This window comes from Impatiens glandulifera, chromosome 8 (assembly GCF_907164915.1).
Source record: "Impatiens glandulifera chromosome 8, dImpGla2.1, whole genome shotgun sequence".
In the NCBI taxonomy this organism is placed as follows: Eukaryota; Viridiplantae; Streptophyta; class Magnoliopsida; order Ericales; family Balsaminaceae; genus Impatiens; species Impatiens glandulifera.
Window position 1 is genome coordinate 15,256,107 of NC_061869.1, and position 24,773 is coordinate 15,280,879.

General features: G+C 31.6%; 3 protein-coding genes across 4 annotated transcripts; 2 read left to right on the plus strand and 1 right to left on the minus strand.

The window, feature by feature from the left end:
- Window positions 1–1,223: 1,223 nt before the first annotated feature.
- On the minus strand, window positions 1,224–11,902 carry LOC124911472 (transcription factor BIM2-like). Of its 2 annotated transcripts, none has more exons than XM_047451958.1 (8): window positions 11,716–11,902; window positions 11,507–11,623; window positions 11,334–11,418; window positions 4,302–4,371; window positions 4,124–4,219; window positions 3,102–3,496; window positions 1,767–1,896; window positions 1,224–1,563 (listed from the first exon to the last, which is right to left on the minus strand). In XM_047451958.1, exons 2-8 carry the CDS (start codon window positions 11,598–11,600, stop codon window positions 1,459–1,461), a joined length of 975 nt encoding a protein of 324 aa, XP_047307914.1. In that variant the 5' UTR covers window positions 11,601–11,623; window positions 11,716–11,902; the 3' UTR covers window positions 1,224–1,458. The 2 variants fall into 2 exon arrangements, with proteins under 2 accessions (XP_047307914.1, XP_047307915.1); XM_047451959.1 differs by having other exon boundaries at window positions 3,102–3,493; window positions 11,716–11,900.
- A 3,567-nt stretch (window positions 11,903–15,469) lies between these two features.
- On the plus strand, window positions 15,470–15,841 carry LOC124913077. The gene has a single exon (XM_047453700.1). The coding sequence runs from the start codon at window positions 15,470–15,472 to the stop codon at window positions 15,839–15,841; it is 372 nt and encodes a 123-aa protein (XP_047309656.1).
- Window positions 15,842–21,039: 5,198 nt separating this feature from the next.
- On the plus strand, window positions 21,040–24,448 carry LOC124913078 (putative U-box domain-containing protein 42). The gene is made up of 4 exons (XM_047453701.1): window positions 21,040–21,069; window positions 21,146–22,324; window positions 22,415–22,724; window positions 22,803–24,448. The coding sequence occupies exons 1-4, from the start codon at window positions 21,040–21,042 to the stop codon at window positions 24,422–24,424; spliced, it is 3,141 nt and encodes a 1,046-aa protein (XP_047309657.1). The 3' UTR covers window positions 24,425–24,448.
- Window positions 24,449–24,773: the final 325 nt, after the last annotated feature.

A 24,773-nucleotide genomic window follows, 5' to 3' on the forward strand; every position in this document is an offset into this window, starting at 1 on the left:
ATTTACATTTTTTATTAAAAATAAATCTACCCAAGTTTTGATTTTTTTTGTAACCGAATATAGGTAACTATGATCATCAACGAGTCTTTGAGGATTTATACTCCGGTTGGTACTATTGCTAGGAAATTTGAGCAACAAGGTAGTTTTAAAATGCTGAAATTCCAGAGGATATGCACGTTACAATTGCAACTTTGGCGATCCACCAAGAGCCACAAATTTTGGGGTTAGATGCCAATGAGTTCAAACAATAGAGGTTTTTTGAAGGTATCGCTAATGTCAATGAAAGAAACAATAACGGGGCTTTCATTTCTTTCGGGTTAGGACCCCGAATGTGTGTTGGAATGCATTTTGCAGCGTTTCACCTTCACTCTTACCCCAACTTATGTGCATGCGCCTACTCTTGTATTTTCTTCCTAATAATGTGAGAAACTTGCTATTATTGTGAACAATACTTGAGCATAGATGGTATATTATTATGCCAAATAAGTTGTAAGCCTAATAGTTTTTATTAAAGAATAAAACATTTTAAAATTGTGAAAAAACATAAACAATACAATTTAAATTAAATATCATAAGTTACTCAAACAACTAAGGAAACAAGATCAACATCTGGAAACATCTAAAATAAGAAATAGAGTTACCAAAAAAATCATATATAACACTAAATATGAAGCAACCAAAAACACTAAAAAATTTGAAATAAAAGTTGTCAAAAGAAATATAAATAACATTGAGAAGGGAGTCACCAAAAATAGATCAAAATTATTGTGAAAATTATAAAAACTTAAACTAAAATCTTATAATTCAAATGTAGGGGTCAAAGTTCCATACATTGACAATTAGTTCGAAACCTTTTTTAAACGCTTTTTTGGCAAACTATGGCAAACTCCTCGGAATGCTAATGGCCAGATCTTTACACTTAATATTTTGTTGTCCAACGACAATCTCTTACACCAAATTTGTAAGAGACCTATACCTTAAAATGGTCAAAGTTCCATACATTGACAATTAGCTCGAAACCTTTTTTAAACGCTTTTTTAGCAAACTATGGCAAACTCCTCGGAATGCTAATGGCCAGATCTTTACACTTAATATTTTGTTGTCCAACGACAATCTCTTACACCAAATTTGTAAGAGACCTACACCTTAAAATTGATTCTACTAAATGTTATTAAACCAACCACACTGAAAAAGAAAGAAAAAGATGCTAAACCAAAACATAATTAATGAACAAATTTAAGAGCTTAATTAAGCTATGAAAATCAGCTGTAAGAACATGTTAACAACAAAAATAAATAGAAGAAAAGAAGCAACCATTTTTCCTAAGACATCTATTACCATCTACAAAAGCAAGGCATAAAAATAATTGTTCAAATCCCACACCATATGTCATAAGAAACACCACTTCAGGAAGAATAACATTTACAAGGGCAGTTTGTAGGATCAGGAACAGGCAGACTAGCCTCGGGTCTTAAGCCTCTTTTGAGCTTGATCCGCATCCTCATTGTTGCTTTCGTCTCTTAGATTTTCCATCAGTTTATCAGAATGGTTATTCTCATGCTCCTATCAAATGAATAAACAGATATGGCTCCATAAGAAGAAAAAAATAACAAAAGATTGCACTTGAGACAAACTTCTTTTTGACAAGAAATCGTCTGATACAGCTAATAACAGCAACATTAGCGATAAAACAACCATCTTGACTTTTCACAATTGAAATTTAACCAAACCACTGAGAAAAAAAGAGTTGACGAGACTTCCTTTACCTTAGAATGGGAAATCCCAGATATAAATCCTGAATTAGCTTGTTTCCCCAAGTCAATCTGGACTGAGATAGTGGCTTGCGACAGATCAAGACCTACATCTTGTAATGCTTTGGCCAAATTATTCAACAGCCTATTCAAATAAATAATTCCATGTTAGCTCTCAGTTTAAAATAAGAATGAGACTTCATATAAATGGAATTAAGTATACAACAATTATAACAATATGCAAAACCTTACAGAAGCATAAAATAATTTTAATTGGGTCTTATGGAAATTGCATCTCATCCCATTTTCTCATATGGATATGGATATCTGTGTATGGATTCCATTTGAAAACGGAGTTTATAAATTTATTCCAACCTAGATGCAAATACACCTTACAAAGATGTCCTTAATAGAATTGTTCTTCCAACAGGAGGTGGTGTCCAATTGGGTCGGTGAGGACTAAAAAGAGTAATCTGATAGAGATCGATAAACTGTACAAAATTCAGGGTAATCAAACAGTGATGAGAGGCATTTGAATGTTGTGATTTCCAGTGTATTCCGAACCAACTACACCTTTCATACCAAACTTAGCTGGATTTGTATCTTGAGATTCACATGCGGTCTTCTCGGCCAAATTTGGATCCAGATACTTTTTTTTTATAGCAGAAAAATTGGTATCATGATTTTTTATCTTGATCATATCTTGCAAAAAAATCTACATTTGTCATGTTTTTCAAAAATAACAATCACGTAGAAAATAATCTGGATTATGATTTTTTTAACGAATGAAACAAAAGAAAAGGTACACTATAATTCGGATCATGATTAGAAAATACATGAATGATGATCCCAAAAAACAATCTTAAACCAAACAACAAAATGTCAATTATAATTTCACTTTAACGATTTTGTATTGGGATCGTGATTGCATCATGGGACATGAGGAGTACTAAACGTTGAATGATAAATTGTAGGCGCAAGGCTCGCTCTATTCTGTGTTTTCCATCCCATTCAATCTATCCTCACCTAAACCTGCCTATACCACCGTTATAGTTAAACCAGTAACACAAATAATAACATGTGACAGATTGTGACAGATTATTTCAAATAGAAGTTTCCAAACAGGCTGTGACTTTTAATGCTAAATTTTGTGTAACTTGGTTTACAACCAAATGAAGACAAAAGCAAACCAATCATTCATTATCCTACAAAAAATGGCCTTAGTGATCTGATGGTAAAGGCAATTGACAATAAATTTGTGTCATTTAATTTCCATATATATAAGCTAACTATGATAACAAAAACTAATGTTGAAAAAAAATATATATATTAGAGCTTTAGAGTACTTACCCTTCAGAGTATACACTGGAAATGCTAATAGTGCCTCCTTCAATCATCAGATGATCTTGTTGGTCTATCTCATTACCCACAACCGGAATCTCAGTTGATTGTGTATCAGAAACAGGTCTCTGAAGAGGAAGGTTAACAATGTCTTCACTTTGTATTGGAACTGATGAAGTGGGAAGGAATGGCATGGCATTAGCACCTCTTTTCAACAAATTGGGTAGTTGAGCAGTGTTTTTACAAGGTTCAGATTCAGTTAGATTCTGTGGAGTGGACTGAATGGTTGGAGGGAGAGCAATATCGTCGAATCTCCCGGAAAAGGGTGTTCCTGGACCAACACCATTCTTTGTGGCTTGCGGCTGTCCAATTAGGTTTTGAACCCGCCAATGACTATTTCTCTGCTACAAACAAAAGCATTGTTCACACTGAGAATACAATTTCTATATAGGATTTTGTCCAATAACAAAGGATTCTATAAAAATATAGTTATTAGTCAATCAGATTATTTGAACATGAAAAAGTGGATTATTTCAATTATTAATTTTAAATGATCAAAGTACCCTTAGTATTTGATATTTTTAAAATGTTATAAAGAATAAAATTGAGGCTATTTTGATATTTTAATGAATGGTTTCATGGGATGCTCAATGCTGTGCATCTGTCACATAAAACACAACTGTTAACAACAAATATAAAGCATCACTCAAAAAACTACAGGATGGGGAATATACTAGTTTTCTTGCTATACTAACTCATATAGTGGCAAAGCATTGCATGCTAAAGTTTCTGCTATATGTTTGCCAACTCCATTTTTCTCCACATTTTATCAAATCAATTTCTATATCAAGTACTTAAGACTCAGATATTTTAAATTATTTATTTGACATTTATTTTCCAGACACTTAACTAAATCGGCCCTTAAAATTTAATATTCAACATTTGATTTTCAGTTGTACCAAACGCAAGTCATTCTCGGTAGATGTCATCATAAGTTGACAACTTTGTCAGGTAAGGGGACGAGAATATACCCATGTCATTAGTTTTGAGGGCTCTGGACTCAATCCTGGATAAGAACCCTCATACTTTTGTACTTCTTCTTGTAAATATTGAACATACTCTATCACCTGCATGTACAAAAACACAATAAGATTGCATCATAGGGAAAACTAATAAGATTAAATAGAAACATATTTTTCCCATTACTACCTCCAGTAGAAATGATGATGTATCCCTCTTCTGGTCACTATGAGGTATAAGATCTCTCAATATCTGAAACCTGTAAGGGAAAAAGAAATTCATACCATCTATTTGCATCAAGTAACCATAGTGTTTAAGACATAACATTTTAATTCAATCATTTACAAATAACAACAGTCCTTTTTCATAGTTAGCACTGCAATCATGACTAAGGTTACTGGGTGATGCATAATAGGAGTCCACCAAAAGTTCAGTTATAGAGAAGAGATTTTTGAGTTTTGTCTCTCCAACTAAGAAATAATTCATTCTTTAGTTCATTTTTCAAAATACCTCAATTGGTACACACAAGAAATAGGTTAGTTCAATAGTTTTTTTATTTATTTTTTCAATTTCTGGTGGAGTCAGATTCTCACCTGTATGAGTCAAGGGAATGGTCCCTTGGACTCTTATTTCTATATAAAGAACCCTCTTTAATTTCTATACGGATGGCTTAATATCTTTTATAGTGGGTCACAAAAAAAAACTTTTATAGGAGACTGGAGGATGAAGTGACACCTGTTTTAGGAAATCCCCAATGAAAGAGTAGACACTATTTCTTCTTTCCTATCGAATCAATCATAAGAAGAGATGACTCGTAAGGGTAGCGATTACCGTCAAACTGAGAACTCAGAATGATAGTCATTGCCACTAAGGTGGTAACTCGTAATAACAGTCACTCCAATTAAACAGGTATTTAGTAAGACAAAAAACCACATCTTATTGATCCAATAGTAAAATCAATTTACAATATGATGCACTTATCCTTGATTCGATTTTCAAAATACAATAGTATTTTGCAAACCATATGTCAACAGAAACAGTACATTTGATCATAAATCAATTTTTTCAAAAAATTAGAGAATATAAAATTGTTGAATAAGATTACTTATATGTCCTTAAAAGTATGCTTACAAACTAATTTCAACCAATTGAGAAGAGTCTATGTTCATCTTCTTCTTCTAGTCTCTATCTCTCTCATGTCGCATATTGTTGGATAGGCAAAATCCCGACCAAACACACACAACCCTAATTAGACTATTTACAATAACGCTTTTAATTAATATACTAGTTAATAAGCTATATGTTTAGCAATAAATATATTTCCAGTTTTCTTGGATTATTTAATTTTTGTGTGTGAGATGTTGAGAATTTAGAAGACAATGAGATGGGAAACCAAATGATGCTTCCAATTGATTTTCCTTAAAATTGTATTAATCAAATGTACAAGCTAATTTAAAGAGAAAAAATAAAACATAGTGGGTGATCCCAACTATACATAACCGAAACATATACCACTGGTCCACTACATAATTAATTTATCACTCCAAGAATACATAAAATATATCTACACTTCCCCTTAAATTAGGTTGTAGATTCCTAACTTGTTACACAAGTTTTCAAGTGTAGTATTTTTTAGGAAAATAACTTAACGTCATTTCATTAAGAATCCAGAAGTGGGAGAAATGATCAATTATAAGTTAGACAAACTCTAACTATGATTAAAAGAATCAAACGACCTTAAAGTATCTAAATAGAAACAAACAAAAAATAGAGATTACAGACAACTAAAGGATACCAATCCTACTACTTAACATTCTTGTTCCATTTTGCCAAAATCTTCAAGTGTAGTTTTTAGTAGAGCCTTGGTGAGGATGGCTGTTACTTGTAGTCTCGATGGGATGAGAGATCTCAATTATACCAGCATTAACTTTTAGTCTCGATGGGATATGAGAGACCTCAATTATACCAGCATTAACTTTCTTGGAGATGAAATGTATGTTGATTTCATTGTGCTTAGTTCAGTCATGATGCACATTATTCTTCGCAATACTGACAGAAGCCAAGTTGTCACAATGAAGACAACAATGAAGTTTGATGGCCTTACCGTCACATATGACAGATGAATTTTTCTGTTATCCATCTCCTTTGCACAACCCGAGGGTGAGTGCTCTTAGCTCTACTTCAGCACTATTTCTTTAGACAACTTATGTTTGTGACATCTTCAACCTAGTCTGCATCAAAATATACATAGACATCACGTTCTTCATTCTTTTAAAACGACAATCCTTTACCTGAGTTCCCTTTTGTATCTCAAGATTCTATAAACATTGTCCATGTCGACAATTCATGAATTGACTCACCACACTCACCGAAAAGCCAATATCGGGTCGTGTGAGATAAATATAAGAGGCGACAAACCAATCGTTGATACCTTCCCTAGTCAACGACAACACTATTTGCCTTGGATCCAACATCCCATCTTGTTATATGGGCTCATCGAAGTATCAATTGACTTACAATCAAACATTCATGTTTCTTTCAACAGGTGAAGTATATTTACGTGGGACATGAATATACCTTTCTTTGAACGAGCTAAATCCATATCGGGAAACACTTTGGGTGCCCAATGTCCTTTGTTTCAAAATCTATGGCTAAATCTGCCTTCAGATCATAAATTTCCAAAATCTATGGCTAAATCTGCCTTTAGATCATAAAATTCTTGTTTATCATTTCTTATAGATTAATATTGTCAACTTACATAATAAGAATCACAATATTCTTTTCTCTTTAAGTCTTTACAAATATTGTGACTTTGGCAATAACAGGATATAGTAACAAATTTCTCAAACTTATTGCTCAAGACTTGTGGAGTCAACACTTGCCTTTCTTGAAAGCTTGAGTTCAAACCAGGAGAAATATCTATATATACTTCTTCTAAATCTCCGTTTAGGAAGACATTTTAACGTCTAGCTGATATAGTAGCCAATTTTTACTTCCGCTAGATAGAACAAGATTCTGATAATATTCAACTTGCCACAGGAGCAAATGCTTCACAGTCATCAATACCGTATGACTGAGAGAAACCTTTTGTAAAGAAACGAGCTTTAATCTTTCAATCGACTCATCTGCTATATGTTTAACTTTAAAAATCCATTTGCATCCAATGGACATTTGTTTTTAATGTTGAAAGTTAGCATGAACCCCACAACCATGACCTTCTCTTCAACTTAAGGCGTTCTAATTTAGAATCGAACCCGTGACTTTTAGTGTCTTAGGAACCACTCTTGCCACATGAGCTACTTTAGTGGGTTATCCACTGAACTTCTTATCAAGTGATAAATTGCAAATTGTTCAAGTCCCATTTTTGTAAGAGCACTAATCTCATCGTCGATTACTTCCTTCCATCAAAGGTGTTTCATTGCTTCTTCAACATTCTATGGTACCTAAATACTGTCATGAGTGGCAATACAAGTACAGTAGTGTGGAGATAGCCCTTCCTAAGACACAAACTTAGCGATGGGATGTTTAATACACGATCGAGTCCCTTTTCTCAAGGCTATAGACATGTCGCTATACTCAACAATATTATCAACATGTAAGGAAATACTGTGATCAAATGGATTACCTTCTGGAAATAAAATTGGGTCGACTGATTGATCATGTACCGAGTGTGCTTGGCTTGGTCTTTCTTCTTGTGTATACTTTGACCGGAGGTGAAGGCACAGAAGTAGAGTAGGAGAAGGTTGACCAAAAGGAGGTGAAGACACTTGTTGGGAAGAAGGTTGGCATCGAGAGGAGTGTTGTCGAGTGGAAGAGAAAGCTGGCCGAGAATTTCATCAAGAATTGGTTCAATAATGGGATGATGAAAAATCAGAAGGTGGATAAAATGCAGATTTTCAAAAAAGGTGACATCCATAGTGGTGTACATCTTTCTTGTGATGGGAAAATAACAACGATATCGAAGACGCATTTTTTTTAATTAAGGAGAACAAGCATGACACCTCACAGTTATGGCCAGCGCTTCCAGTTGGATGCATGTAGACATAAGATATGTAACCGGATACTTTAGGAAGAAGATCACGAATGATGGCTTTAGTGTTAAGAAAATATTGTAGTAAGCATTAAATGGGGCTTTCAAATTTGAGAATGCATGAATGCATGCGATGGATGAGGTATGTGGCGGTGGAAACGACATTGCCCCAAAAACGTTCTGGAATGTTAAAGACAAACATGTGTGAGTTACATTGAGAAGATGACAATTCTTGCATTCGGCGACTCCATTTGGTGGAGGAGTATGAACTATGAACACAAGAGCTAAGATTAAGAATACCCTTGAAAGAGAGAAATTGAGTGAGGTGTGAAGCAAACAAATCTAAAATGGCATTATCGGTTTTTATGGCTTGGATGGATAATTGGAATTGAGTTTGATAGTGTAGAATTGTTGAAAGATATCGCATACTTAGAATTTTTCCTTTATTTTAGAAATAACCATGATAAACGAGTGTGATAATCAACAAACCAAACAACCGAAAGATGACCATTAAGAATTTTGACTTGAGATGGTCCCTATACATCGCCATGAAACAATGCAAAAGGTTTAGACAACATATAGGGTAATTGTGGAAATGATGTACGTGAATGCTTAGCAAAATGACAAACTTCACATTGAAAAGATTCCCCACAGCATAACAACATGATTGTTCAATTCCAAGCTTCAAACCTTGGATAGCAGGTGGAATACCAGTTAAAACTGTTCTTACCTTTCCCACCAACTTAAATACATATGGCTAATGACAGAATGTCGTGTAGTCTCCCAAATTCGCACCAAGACATCGCTTTATTCTTTGGCTTGTGTAACGTAAGAAGCTAATGACAAAAGACAAAATCAGCAAGTTCATGGCTATACCGGATGCACACTATGTCCTATGCACAACAGAAATAGAGACAATTATTCACCTCCTTGGAAACTGCCCATTCACAATCGATATATGGAGGAAGCTTGCAAGAATGACACATACATGACGCATCGAATCCAAGAATGGACAGATAAAAAGCCAGAAACAACCTGTTTGTAGCTAACGCCCTCAAGAATATTTTTGGAGCTATAGTATACCAAATAAGGTCAGAAAGAAATGCAAGAATCTTTAAGGGGTTAGACGGACAAACAAACAAATTTGGCGAGATATTCGAACCAATGTACACGACATCACTCGCACGTGGAGAAGAATCTCGATCACCCAACAGAACTGAGAAACATGTCAAAGCCAATATTGACTATGCCAACGTCACAAAAATCACCCAATGTAACACGAGATAGTTAGATTACCTTTTGTATTGTTCTTAACATTCCGATGTAATTGATTAATTTTGTTTGGAAATTTCAAATATTTGAGGCAAATGTTTGCTTTGGCCAACGAAAACAATTATTTCGTTTTCCTATTTTGGGACAATTTTAATGAAAGGACTATCAGTCACTTTTTTCCAAAAAACAGTTACAGCCGGAGTGAAACTATGCCATATAATTCTAGCCATTTAATTTGTAACAAGTGATGATGAAAGAGGAGTTCTTTCCAAATGTTGGATAGTTGAAATTGCTGCATGCGGCAGTGGCTGCTGCAGTAGTAGCAACAGTGGAATCATCATCTGGATCGGGGCCGAGGAGGAAGAAGATGAACCTTTCACCATGATTGCAAAGAGTAAAGAAAGAGAAGACAGACAATTGCTGTATGTACGAAGAAGATGACCGGAAAGAAGGCTCCCAGAGGTCGGAAACAGTTGAGAGCATTTACCCTCTGATACCATTAGAATTTAGAAGACAGGGAGATGGGAAACCGAAATGCTTCCAATTGATTTTCCTTGAAATTGTATTAATCAAATGTACAAATATATGAGCTGAAAAAATGAAGGATAGTGGGTGGTTCGGTTCCAACTATACATAACTGAAGCCCACTTGTTAACTAAGATATACCACTACATAATTAATTTAGCACTCCAGTAATACATAAAATATTTTATTTTTCTGTTAAATCTTATAACTTTGTGACTCTATTGATAGGAAGCCTTTCAACTGCTACTAACATTTCTAACATGTCTAAGTTCGACTTATACTGTTGCATCTTAATAAGAATATAATATCTCCCAATAATCAATTCATCCTATTTCTCATCAAATTCCATCTAATGAATTGAACCCAACTTTGCCATAAAATGATAAGCCAAGGTCCAAGGGGTATTCCAAACAGAGATTCACTTCTCAAAAAATTAAAATGCATACAATGTATTATCCTTCGATTAATACAGTCACTATAAGTAAATCACTTTTACCGTTTACCATTATATGTCAAACAACATACACATCCCCTCTAATATCTCCAACACTTCTATACACAATAATACTCTTCTTTAAAGATACATTTTACTTTCAATTTAAGACAAAAATAAATTGAGCCCAACCATACCCCACTTAAACAATTTGATTCCTACTGTAGGAATCCTACAAAATGTCACAATTTTTGTTCAAGTTGCACTGTAAATAAAAACACCTCCAGCCTTCACTATCTCATCTCAACTTAATGGACATTGCCAATAATCCAACAAAAATTGAATTGTCGTCTCAAGATTGAGGGACCTATCCTCCAACGATTTCTAATCCTTTAAGGATGATCTTAATTATCTTATTGAGTTTACCCAACGATACATATATAACTGTCACGCTCAGTGTTTTCTGCTTTTCTTCAATTGAGCATAGTAAGTTTACCTCAATTGTGGAATAAATAATCAAACATGGCCTATTTCCAAGAGCATTTACCCAACTGGTTGGGGTTGTTGGTCTTCCAATAAAAGGTTCATTTATGTTTATCTAGGACATTGTTATTGCATTTAATTAGTTTTCTTCTAGCAATTCCTATAAATTGCATTCTACTTGTAATAGTTTATCAATCAAATCTATGAAAAAAATCATCTTCCCTACAAAATTTTACATCACTCAAGCCTAGAAATGAGCCATACCCATGATTTGGTTGCAATCATATGGCCTAACAAATTTCACTCAGATGAGAAGAAACTCATTAATGATCCAGTCCAACAATAGGAACAACAAACCCTATATGTAAACAGAAGATCCAACATTGACGAGGTACTGACAGTATAGACAGATTAAAGGATACCCTACAGAATTTCGTTAAATCATGGATACCCATGTTTGTAATCATCATTATTTTACCTCTCATTAATCTTGCTCCTCCGGCGCTGCTCTGTCACTGAGTGCTTCGTCCTAACAGCATTGGCCTTATCGTTGTTTTTGTCATCTGCGCAGACAAGTTGCAATGCAAATCCAAAATTGAAAACGTCAACAAGAAGATACAATCTATGTATGTATGATAAGTATTCATTTACCTCTAGCACTGGTAGACGTATTATCTTTCTTAGAACCCAATTCTTCATCCTCGTCTTCCTCCTCTTCGTGATGACCCCTCATCGAATTCATCATGTTTATAGCTCCTGAAGCATTTACTGCTCAAACAAAGAACAAATTCCAGAATAAATATCTAGAATTTTGGATCAAGATTATATTAAAGGGCGTGGAAAGAGATCTGATAACGAACCTAGACGGCTTTGTGGATGAAAAAAGATCTAAATCGTAGAGAGAGAATGAAAAAGAAAAAGCTTGTCTGCGATTAATCGGAGTTTCAGGTGAGAGCGCCACCGAACTGAGAGCTAGTAACCACCGCTTTTCTTCTTCGTTGTTTTCGGGGCATTTGCCTTTTTGGCTGGTGTTTTCACGGAGAAAGCATAGTGTAAATAAATGAAGATTGTGATTTTTCTCCCAAAATTTGTTAATAAATAAATATAAGGGCCTAATTAAAAGTATAAAAAAAATAGTAAATTTCCTTAAAAATACTAGCATGGATCCGAAATATAAAAATATTATTTATATATAAATATTTTAAATAAAAATAATATTATTTAAATTATTGAATTAATTTTAATAGATTAAAATTAAGTTAAATCTAAATTTAATATAAATCTAAATCATTTAAGTATATTTTTAAATTCATGAAATATAGTAAACAGATAAATCATATAAATTAACAATATACATTATATAGAAAAAAAAAAGTAATTTAAAAATAAAAATAAAAAAAATTTAGATTAAATTACCAATCAAATTATATAAAATTTTATTCCTATATAATATTTCTTATTATTATATTCTTATTTGAAAAATAAAAATATTAAAAAATTATTTAACTAATTCATTTAAGTTTTTTATATTTTTATATCTATCATAATTTTAATTATTTAATAACCAAATTAAGTATTTTTAAACATTCAAGTACACATTTCAGCATGATCTTATATCATGAATCATCCTCCGTGACCGAACCCTTAAGTTTCTCAATAATGTTTATTTTACTCAAGCCGATATTCCCAATATTCGATTACATATTTCGGTATGATCTTAGGCCCTAAATCACCCTATGTGAACGAAACTTTAGGTTTTCTCAATAATGTTTGATACTTTGATTTACTCAAGCTGAAATTCCCTCCATGGACGAACCCTTAAGTTTTTATCACCAATGTTTGCGTTACTCAAGCCAATATTTTTTCTGTGGATGAACCCTTAGATTTCTCACCAATGTTTGTATTACTGATCAAACCGACATTCTTGTTTCCACTTCATCTACCAATGTTCACGCACTCACATATAATAATTGTTTTTAGAGAGATTCGAACATTGATCTTAACTATGAAATCTTAACAATTTAACCGATAGACCATTTATAATTGTTGAAATAATTTTATAATTTTATATATATATATATATATATATATATTTTGTAAGTTACATTTTGAATAAGTATAATTTTTTTTATATTCATACAAAAATAAAAAATAATAAAAATAATTATATCTCTTATACTAATATTAAATAAAAATATCCGCTAATATATATATATATATATATATAACATTATATATAATAGAAATAATAAAATTAATTTTTATTTTTTCTCTTATATATATATATATTATTTAATTAAAAATTATTCGTTATTTATTAAGTATAAGCACATTGAATACATATTTTAAAATTATTGTAATTTTTTAATTTATTTTGTTTTATCTTTTCTGTGTGCATCGTACGTGAATTTACCTTGTATTTATTAAAAATGCTTAATAGTCTTGAACATTTTTTTTTGGCTTTAACTCATCCTCCGTGAAGAATTTTGCGATTTTCAAGGGTGCATTTTTAAATATTAGATTACAACTAGGAATGATTGTATGCCCTAAATCACCCTCTATGGACAAATCTTGAATTTTTTTCACCAATGTTTATATTACTCAAGCAGATATTCCCAACATTCGATTACACATTTCGGCATGATTTTAGACCATAAATCCCCATCCGTGGACGAACCTCTAGGTTTTCTCAACAATGTTTGTTTTATTCAATTCAGCTTTCCTTTAGTGAACGAACCCTTAGATTTTCTACGAATGTTTACGTCACTCAAACTGATATTCTCGTTTCCACTTCATCTATCAATGTTTACGCATCCACATATAATCATTACTTTTTAAGTGATTTGAACAATGATCTTAAGTATGAAATGTTAACATTTTAACCGCTAAACCATTTATGATTGTTGAAATAATTTTATAATTATATATATATATATAATTACATTTTGAATAACTATATATATTATATAAATTTTTCATACTCATACAAAACAAAGTTTAATAATAATAATTATATCTCTTATCCTAATATTAAATAAAAATATTTCGTTAATAATCATATATATATATATATATATAACATTATATATAATAAAAATAATTAAATTTCTTATCTTAATTTTTCTCAATATATTATATTTATTAATAAAAATATTTTTTTATTTTTTCTCTCTTATATATATATATAATTAAAAATTATTCGGTATTTATTATTTATAAGACACATTAAATACATTTTAAAATTATTGTATTTTTTTAATTTATTTTGTTTTTATATTTTCAGTGTGAATTTACCCAGTATTTATTAAAAATGTTTAATAGTCTTGAACATTTTTGGCTTTAACTCATCCTCTATGAAGAATTTTGCAGGTTTCAATTGTGCATTTTTAAACATTAGATTACACATTTATGCATGATCGTAGGCCTTAAATCATACTCCTCGAAACGAACTCTTAGGATTTCTCACCAATGTTTGCAATCAAGCCGACATTCCCTCTGTGGACAAACCTTTAGGTTTTATCAATAATATTTGCGCACTCACATATAATAATTACTTTTAAAAAGATTCAAACTCTCATCTTAAATATGAAATTTTAACACTTTAACCGCTAGACTTTTTATGATTGTTGAAATAGTTTTATAATTTTGTGTATTTATATATATTTTGTAAGTTATATTTTAAATAACTACATATATTATATACAATTTTCATCTCATACAAAAACAAATATAATAAAAACAATTATATCTCTTATCCTAATATTAAATAAAAATATTTCGTTAATAATGATATAAACTCAAGTATTCATTTATTCTCACATATATATTCAAGTTAACCACAACTCTCGACCCGATAAATTCAAATTAAACATTATTATATATATATATTATATTGTTATAAATGTCGCGCATTTACCAAATTTTGTGTAGAATTTAAAATATAAAGTCTTATTAGATTAGTTGATTAAAGAGTTTTACTTTTTTTTTTTTTGTTAGGTTGCAAATATGAAAAATATCTATAACATTTTTTATTTTATTTTTAACCGTTTAAGTTTAATAGTGGTTCAATCCACACTCCTCCGATCTAAATCTAATTATATATATAGATGATTTTTAAAATAATTTTTTTTTCGCTGATGGGCCTGAGTCTACACTATTGGACTATCAATGGATCTATAGAGATATCTTGTTTTTAAGTAGTATGAATCAATCTATTTGGAATTCTGGATTGTGGGTGAAAATTTGGGCCTAGTAAGATAATGGACCTGCGATCTATTAAACAAAATATGTCAAATTGTAATCTCATACAAACAAACAACTTTCATTGAAAATCTAACTAATACCAGTCATTCATAAAAATAAATATAATATTTTCAAATAAAAGCAAAACACCCACTATGTATCAAATAAAAAAATAAAAAATGATTTGAAGACACGTGCACCACTATGTATCTTATCCGTTCGAGTTCCTCTAGATTTAGAATTTTAGATTAATAACGGCTGGATGTGACTTGGTCTCTGAACTCTAAACTGTCTTTATAACTATAAAAGTAACTCAACATTTCCCAAACCCTAATCTTCTCTTTCTTCTTCATTTCATTTTCTCTCTACGGCATGTCTAGCACAACATTTGCTACATTTCCAATGATCATCTCATCCTCCTCCGCTGGCTCTAACCATAGAAAGTCCAATCAAAACCGCAACAAGGCACCGTCCTCCTCCACCACCTCAAGCCGCTGGTGGTTCCCGCTCTTCGGATGGACAGCAGCTGCGGATCCTAGCAACAAGATTAATAATGAAGAATCGGTTGGAAGTGATTCTGAAGCTGCAGATCTGTCCGGATCTCGCTTTCCCCCACTTGGATGCTTTACTGAAAAGAAGGCGAAACAACTGCGAAGGAAGACCGTGGAGATTGCTTCGTTTCATGATGTAATGTATCATTCTGCAATCGCATCTCGCCTTGCTTCTGACTCATCTGATCTATAAGTTCTTCTTCTTTTTTTTTCTTTGTTGATTAGTTGTTGGGGGTGTTGTTATCTTAGTTTGCTGCTATGTTAGCTAGCTAACCTAGGATATTGATATAGGATAATCACTAGTGTTTTTTGTTGTTGATTATCCCTCTTCCATATATAATTTCCCTTCTTTTTTTTCTTTAATTAATAAAATCTCCTGGCTGGCTCGATGTATTGTACTCACCTAATCATATTTGATGATGATCCTGTCTCTCATTATTATTCAATGATCACAGCTAGACAGAGATACAACAACAAAAAGGATCATCTCTTCCAAGTTCCTCGGTCAAACATAGATTTGACTTTGGAAACTGAAATAACAATAATATATTCCTAAAAATCATTGGTGAAACTGAATCTCATATGATACTATGGGAAAAAATTTATCAATCCATTTTTTTTTTATATATATTTCTCATTTTTTTGGTTTGATAATTAATTATTTAATAATATTTTATTTAGGTAAACATATAATTATTTTAATTTAATTACTGAAATATTATTTCACATAAATAATAAAAATAGACTAATTATTGTTTAGGTTTAATGTTTTGTAATTTTTATAAATATTTTATTTTATTTTTAAATTTTAAAACTCACTGGATCAGCTTCGGGTATCCGAAATTTGTTTTGCCCAATTCGTATTCGATCCGGAAATCCAATAAAAATATCGGACCGAATCATATCAATATCCAAATCCATTCATCGGATTCAAATTTTTCGGATCGGATCGACTGAATCAACAGATCTAATCTTTCGAACTTTCTTGCCACTAGTATTTAACACTAATGTTTATATACATCTAATAGGTAAGATTTATTTGTAATTAATTCCAAATAAAGTCACCAGTATAAAATAAAAAGAAACGGTTAAATATTATGCAATTGTAATCCTAAAACATATAATAAATGTGCAGATAATATATATAGAGAGAAACAAAAAAAATTTCTTGCTCACTATAATTACTCATATATATAATTTTGTATGTATATATATATATATGATAATTAATTTATATTTTATTTTCTCCTAATCTTAATTCTCAAATTTAAAATATAAACACTTCAATCAATACACTATTTGCATTTTTGCATTTGTGATTGATAAAATTGTTAGAAATTATTTTATAATTATATATATATATATATTGTATATAAAAAGAGAATTTATATTTATTTAAATATATCATAAATTAATTTTAAATATGTTGTTATATATTATATTTAATAATTAATATGTATTAGTTATTATTTTAAATATATAATTAAAAAAAGATATTTGGTATAATTTATTTAAAATGTGAACACTTTAATAAATATACCATGGTTGATGGTTAAAATTATTTTATAATATATATATATATTTATTTATTTATTGTATATTATATATTGTATATAAAGAGAGAATTTATTTTTATTTAATAATAATATCTTCTCTTTATATCTATAATATATATTTCCTAATTAATTTTCGTTTTTATTTTCTCTTCATTTTATTTATATATATATATATAGTCTTTTACATAATTTTTATAATTTTTTAATAAAATAAATAATTATACATATTTTAATTTATTTAAAAATAAATTCCTAAAATCTATATATTAATTTTCTTTCTTAATTAATTATTTTTATTTTTATTTTTAATTTTATATATATATATATATATATATATATATATATATATATATATATATATATATATATATATATATATATATATATATATATATATATATATATATATATATATTAGGAGAGAGAAAAAATAAATGATTATAGAAAGTTTATATTTTAAGTGTTATTAATTATATATATATTAAGAGAAAAAATATATATTTTAAAAGATAAAATATTAAGATAAATAATATCACAAAAGAAAATAAAAAAGTTAGATTAAAATAAATATAATACAAACAAACATTTATTCAAGTTTTTTTATTTATATATCTATATATTTATTATAAATGGTTTTTTTTTGTATTTTATATACAAACAAACGTGCCATTGGTTGGTTTAGACTGGTTGTTGGGTGGACCATCGGTTGAAGCGGAACCAGCTGCATAGTCTAAGCCAGGGTCAATGTGGTCCAGTCTTCAGCCAATGGGACGCGATACGCGGGGGTGGACTAGGAGAGGCGTGCTTGACTCGATGTTGGAGGTCGGGTTTTGACCAATCTTGGGTCATCTTCAACCCACTAGGATTTTGGTCTCGGGCTAGGGGCTCTAATCATGGACATGAGGACATAGGGAACTTCGTGTCCGATTTAAAAATTGTTCGGATAGTCAGGAGCTGTTATTCAACCGATAAAATAGTCACTGGAGCTCCGACAGAAAATGACAAATTTGAGATCGTTTAAGGTTCTAATTTTTACGATTTTAAATTTATAATTTATGATCTTTTAAGTATGAATTTATAGATTATTTTTATTTTATAATTTTATACAAATTTATATAAATAAATAAAATGAATTTATATTTATAAATTAAAAATTTACTTAATTAAAAAACTCATTTAATAAATTTTGTAATTATAACTTCTCATAAGTGTCATTTATTTATTATTATTTAATTAATTTTATATTTAATTATATATAAAAATAATAATATATAATTAATATTTTTAAATTAAATTCTCACCATATTAAATATACTCTAAACACCTCCCAACAATTTTACATCAACTCTCCATACATTAATTGATTTGTAATTTACATATTTTAATTTTGTTTTTGAAAATAATATAATTAAAACATTACAATTGAAATTCTATAACCATTCATAACAATATAAACATAATATTCAAAAGTATTTTAAAAATTAAACTCAAAATTCACGTACAAGACATGTTTCTTCCAATCCGTGGCTTGTTTGATTTTTTTTTTTAAATATTGTTTAACTAGATTATTTGAATTATAATGATATCTTTAGTATATTTAAATTTTATAAAAGAAATAAAAATATTTTAATTAATAAATAAATTAATATAATGGTAAAAGAAATATAAATCTAAAAAAAAATATTTAATAAAACTATATAAACAATATTTTTTAATATTATATATATATATATATTAATATATTGAAAATTTATATTTTTTTAAGGAATAAAACTTAAATCACTTTTCAAATATAAAAAATAAACAAATATTTATAAGTATTTGAGATATTTATATTTAATAAAAATAAATTTAGGTTAAATTTATTAATTTTTTAACATTAAACTGGATAGCATTAGGATTACAGATGAGTCAAGTTAAGCCTATAAACGATCATGTTCATCAGTTTATAGACCGAAATGTACACTAAAAACCGTTGATCCTGTTCGATCAGTTTATAGACCGAAATGTACACTAAAAACCGTTGAAATGTACAACTAAACCGTTGACGTCGGTTTACCCAAATCATAAACCATCGGTTTCGGTTTGATAGTCAGTTCGGTTTAATCAATTTAATAGTCGGTTCGGTCGGTTTATTCGGTTTTAAAAATATGTTAAAAAAACACTTAAATTAAAAAAATTTAACTTTATTAATCTAATTTAAAGTCATAAAAATAAACATAATTTATTATACTTAAAAAAAAACTAAAAGAATCTGCAACCAATATCAATAAACATTTACATAAAAATAAATTGGTCAAATTAATATATATAATAATGTTATAACAGTATAAATGGTTCTCTCTCACTTCTCTCAGAAGGGGAGAACTTCATCTTCAAGCTTTAAAATTTAATTTGTTTCATTCATAGAGTAAAAAAATTTTGGAATGGAACAACAACTAATTAATGATGGCATTATAGATGAAGGAAGCTGAAGACAAAAAGGCATATTTATTCCCCAGGTTTCATTTAAGCTTAAATACAATTTATCGATACAATTTATCGGTTTGGTCAATTGGTGGAACGGTTTCGCAACCAAAAAACCGATGCACCGAACCGAATGGGTTCGGTTCATGCTATTTCAGACCGCCAGTTTATCAGTTTGATCGGTTCGGTTAACTTCGGTTTGGTCGGTTTTCAACAGTTCGATCGGTTTACTTACCGACCTAAGTCAAGTTGTTCGTGTCAAAGCTCGACCTAGACTTGAGTTGACTTAACCAAATTTAACCAAATTTAAGTCGCTCAAGCTGACTCGTTTAATATTCAAGTTGAGCTCGAGTTCATATAAATATTTATTCGAATTTTATCGAACTTGATAATAAATAGTATTTTTTTTAATTATTTTAATATTAATATTAAAATGTAAAATATTTAAAAATAATTTTTTTCTACAAAAATATTTAAAATTTTAATTTTATTCAAATTTTTTGAGTCGAGCTTGTAAATAAATAGTCGAGTCAAACTCAAATTTATAAACTCGTTCAAACTAATAAATACTTAATCTAGCATAATGGTTTAAGATTAAAAAAATATATATTTTTATTTAATTATAAGTTCAAATTTAAATAAAAATATTTTTTAAACTAAAATTAGGCAGCCAATCTTTTTTTCAAGCCAATTATCGGACCAACACTGAGATTAGGGCGGGGACCAACACTGAGATTAGGGCGGAGTCGCCCAACCCATCTCGATCAACTACCAAACAAATTGGAAAAAAGTCGCCACAACGGCCGTTTATGATTGAAACAGCTCCGCGAATTAGAATTGCAATACTTAGTAATTAAGATTCAAGAAAGATTGATTTTTAAAATATTATTTATCATAGAATCTCAATAACAAAAAAAAACATATCTTTATGACTTACATGTCCCTCTGCTACTTTTGACATAGTCAAGACTAATGTCTCTTAATTATAACCAAGTCTATTATTCACTCTGCAATCTGGTGTAACTATCAACCACTCGATGCTAATTTCTCCTTACCCGCTTACCATTGGATTAACCGATGATCACAAGATAACCATAATCAAGTGTTCCATCAAGTTAGTTCAACAAACATCCCACCTTATTGGTTTGTTTGTTTTTCAGCAGAAATATACCCCAGAAAGGATAAACATTAAATTAAGTCAACCCAACTCAATCCAACATGTATTTTTTAAAAATAAAAGTAAATATCAAATGATGTCTGCAACCCACCACATAGGAGATATGTTCATCAAGTCAATAGCGTCCAAATTGAAATATGCAGATTTTTTTTGAATGGTAGGATTGCTTCTTCCTCATTTAGAGAAATCGTCATGTCGAGCAATGGATCATATTGGATATCGGTAAGTTTCTTGAATTTTCTATGAATCTGATTATGTTTTGGATATTGGGCATTCACATCTTCGTTATATAATGCAGCGAGATGGAGAGAGCAATGCTCCGATCGCGGTTTTGTCATCGTCTTCCATTGAAGAGATCACTGCATCACTTGAGAATTTGGAAGAGGAATCCGACCGTTTCGTCGAACTTGGATGTTACTTCTATCGGATGTCATTAGTCATTTTGGAACTACAAACTTCCAATACAGCCTTGGATATTATGGAGATATTATCTAAAAGAATCGATTCGGCTAAGGAAATAGTCGTCAAACGCCAAGCAAATGATGTTATGGAGAAGAAACTGAGAGAGGTTATTTACAATATGGGAAGAGATTTGAGTTCAATACCGTCGAAGACGTTTCATGATCTCGAATTCGTAGAACTATCAATTAAATCACTTTCTAAGGAGATGACAAGCGCAGGAGTTTCCGAGATAACAGATCAAAAGGAAACTGAAGAAGAAGAAGAAGAAGTTGATGTCAAAGATATCTCTACTCCACTACCAATGGTTGAAGTAGATACCGATCTATACTCGGCGGTAAGCATTGATGACAAATATATTTCTACTCCATCGAGAGAGGTACTACCAATGGTTGAAGTAGAGACCGATCTATACTCGGTAAGCATTGACTACTCAATCGAGAATTTCCCATCATCAAAGGGAAATCGACGAAAAAACAGCTTTAGCTATGGAAATGTAAGCCCGGGAGGAAACTTATCGTCTTTACCTAAAATGGCTCAATACATGGAGCCACATTACGAAGCCTTCTTTTGCCCTTTGACTAACAAGATTATGGATGAGCCGGTCACATTAGAAACCGGAGCAACTTTCGAGAGAGCGGCCATAGTCGATTGGCTTGGAAGATTCAAGGACCCAAAAGACTTTGTTTGTCCCAAGACGGGTAACAAGTTGTTGAATAGATCTTTGAGTACAAACATAGCTTTGAAAGCCACGATTGAGGAATGGAAGGAAAGGAATGAGGTCGCGAGAGTTAAGGTTGCTAGGGCAGCACTTTCGCTTGCCAATAGTGAATCTATGGTCTTGGAAGCGATGAACGAGCTTGAGAGCATATCGCAGAGGAAGAACAGTAGTAGGTTAATGATCCGGGAAATGGGGATATTATCGTTGTTGGTTCGGTTCTTGATGTATAGAGATAGAAACGTGAGATGTTCTACGCTTCAACTTCTCCTTCAACTCGCTCAAGATGACGAGGGAAAGGTTATTTCATTACTACCAAATAACAAAATATGAATGAAAACAAGTCTGATTCTTTTGTTTTGAATCTTTTGATGGATTGTTTGTTCTTAGGAAATGGTATTCAGGACAGTGGACATGACTATTGTGATCAGGATGCTGTCCAGCGGCCATCAGCCCATAAGAAATGCATCCTTATCACTGCTTAAGGAGCTGTCATGCACACAGTCTATGGCGGAGAAGATAGGTTCGATCACGGGAGGAATTCTGATGCTGATCACCATCAAATACAGGGAGTCTGTTGACGCCTCTGCTTCAGAGAAAGCAGGAGATGTTTTGAAGAACTTGGAGAAATGTTCCATCAATGTTAAGAGAATGGCGGAAAATGGTTTCCTGGAACCACTACTGAGACATTTAGCCGAAGGTAATTCATGAAGAGTTCTATCTAACTTCTAGTTAAAGATTATCGTTCTAATATTTGACAAAACGGAATTTAAATCAGGTACAGAAGAGATGAAAACAGAGATGGCGAATTACCTGGCAGAGGTTGTTCTAGGGCATGAAAGCAAAACCGTGGTGGCTGAGAAAGCTTCACCAGCTTTAATCAAAATGGTGCAGAGTGATAACTACATGACGAGAAACGCAGCATTCAAAGCTTTAAACCAGATCTCATCTTACAAACCGAATGCAACAGTTCTGGTGGAGGCAGGAATAGTGAAGAACATGGTTGAAGAGATATTTCTTAGAAATACCCACAAATCAGAGTACTCACCCTTAAACTCGAGAATTGAAGCTTCTACGGTTCTTGCAAACTTGATAGAATCAGAAGTCGAACTGGACAACGTGCGAGTAAATCAAGACGGACATTCGATTACATCTGAATATATGATCTACAATATAATCAGCTTGCTCAAGAACACAACCCCAGACGGACTCAACATCAATCTCATTAGAGTTCTGTTTTGTCTGATGAAATCGGAGAGAACCTCGTCTGCGATTATCTCAGTTGTGAAGGAAACAGACGCCAGCTACAGTTTGATCGAGCTCATCAACAATCCAACCGACGAGCTTTCTGTTGCAGCAACTAAGCTACTCATTTCATTATCTCCTTACATGGGAAACACATTGGCAGAACGACTATGCAAAACCAGAGGACAACCGGAGAACCTAATCGTGTTTCCGTCGGAGATGAATAATCGAATAACCGAAAAACAAGCAGTTTCAGCCAATTTCCTAGCTAAGCTACCTCATCAGAATCTTCAACTGAATTTAAATCTCTTAAACAAGAATACAGTACCTGTTGTTCTTCAGAGAATCAAAGAAATTCAAACCACCTCCATTAGAACAAGCAGGCATGCGAATTCCTACTTAGAAGGATTAGTCGGAATCCTAGTCCGATTCACGTCCACTCTCTACGACTATCAAATACTTATTCTCGCGAAAACCTACAATCTAACATCGGTTTTCACAGACTTACTCGCGAAGACGTCGAGTGACGAGATCCGAAAGCTATCAGCGATCGGACTTGAAAATCTCTCGTCGCAATCATCCAACCTATCAAAACTTCCTCCAGCGAAGAAACGCAAGCTTCTGCAAGTATTCCTGAGAAAATGCGGTTCGTTTCGTCAAACGAAAGAAACTGAACCGTTTATCTGTTCAGTTCATAGAGGAGCTTGTTCTGCACAGGATACATTCTGTCTAGTGGAAGCGAAGGCGGTGGAGAGGCTTTTAGCATGTTTGGAGAGCGAGAAGACGGAGGTGATTGAGGCGGTGTTATCAGCACTAAGCACATTGTTGAAGGAAAACGTTGTGATTGAGAAGAGTGTGATCGTGTTGAACGGATTGAATGCGATGGAGTATTTGTTGAGTGTAGTGAGAGAACATAGAGAAGAGGTGTTATGGAGGAAGATATTTTGGATAATGGAAAGGCTTTTGATCGACGATGGAAGTGATAGATCTGTTGTTTCTGATACGCTATCTAGGGATAAATTGCTTCCTTCGATTTTGGTAAATGCGTTTCATCATGGAGATGGATATACAAGACAGACGGCTGAGAATATATTGAGATATTTGAATAGGATGCCTAATTTTACCTCAGATGTTACCATGACAATGTCAATGTAGTTCTTCATCTTCTTCCTTCTTCTTCTTCTTCAAGAAACCATTGAAGACCTAATGTAATTATAGCCATGGCGCATAAAGTATATAATCTTGAATAGTAAATATATGTGTATTTTGATGAAATTTGTTTGTTAATATTTGTGAATTTGAACTTTTGGGGGAAATTTGAATTTGAACTTATTTAGATAAATGAGTTTTTCACCGTGCGACCTAATTTATAATTTAAAATGCGTTAGTGACCACTTTATATTTTTTTTTACGAAATTGTCTATGTTGCGAGACACAACCGGATGTAATATGAAAAGTCCACAATGCCTTGTGAAAAGTCTACAATCGCGAGATATAACCGGCA

Bases quoted from the DNA above. Each gene is read 5' to 3' on its own strand.
- LOC124911472 (XM_047451958.1), bottom strand. From the start codon at position 11,600: ATGATGAATTCGATGAGGGGTCATCACGAAGAGGAGGAAGACGAGGAT. The intron at 4,220-4,301 runs GTAGTAATGGGA...TTGTACATGCAG, and splicing joins CATCATCATTTCTACTGGAG to GTGATAGAGTATGTTCAATA. The intron at 1,897-3,101 runs GTAAGTACTCTA...TTATTTGAATAG, and splicing joins TCCAGTGTATACTCTGAAGG to GCTGTTGAATAATTTGGCCA.
- LOC124913077 (XM_047453700.1), top strand. From the start codon at position 15,470: ATGTCTAGCACAACATTTGCTACATTTCCAATGATCATCTCATCCTCC.
- LOC124913078 (XM_047453701.1), top strand. From the start codon at position 21,040: ATGTCGAGCAATGGATCATATTGGATATCG. The intron at 21,070-21,145 runs GTAAGTTTCTTG...TATATAATGCAG, and splicing joins ATGGATCATATTGGATATCG to CGAGATGGAGAGAGCAATGC. The intron at 22,325-22,414 runs GTTATTTCATTA...GTTTGTTCTTAG, and splicing joins CTCAAGATGACGAGGGAAAG to GAAATGGTATTCAGGACAGT.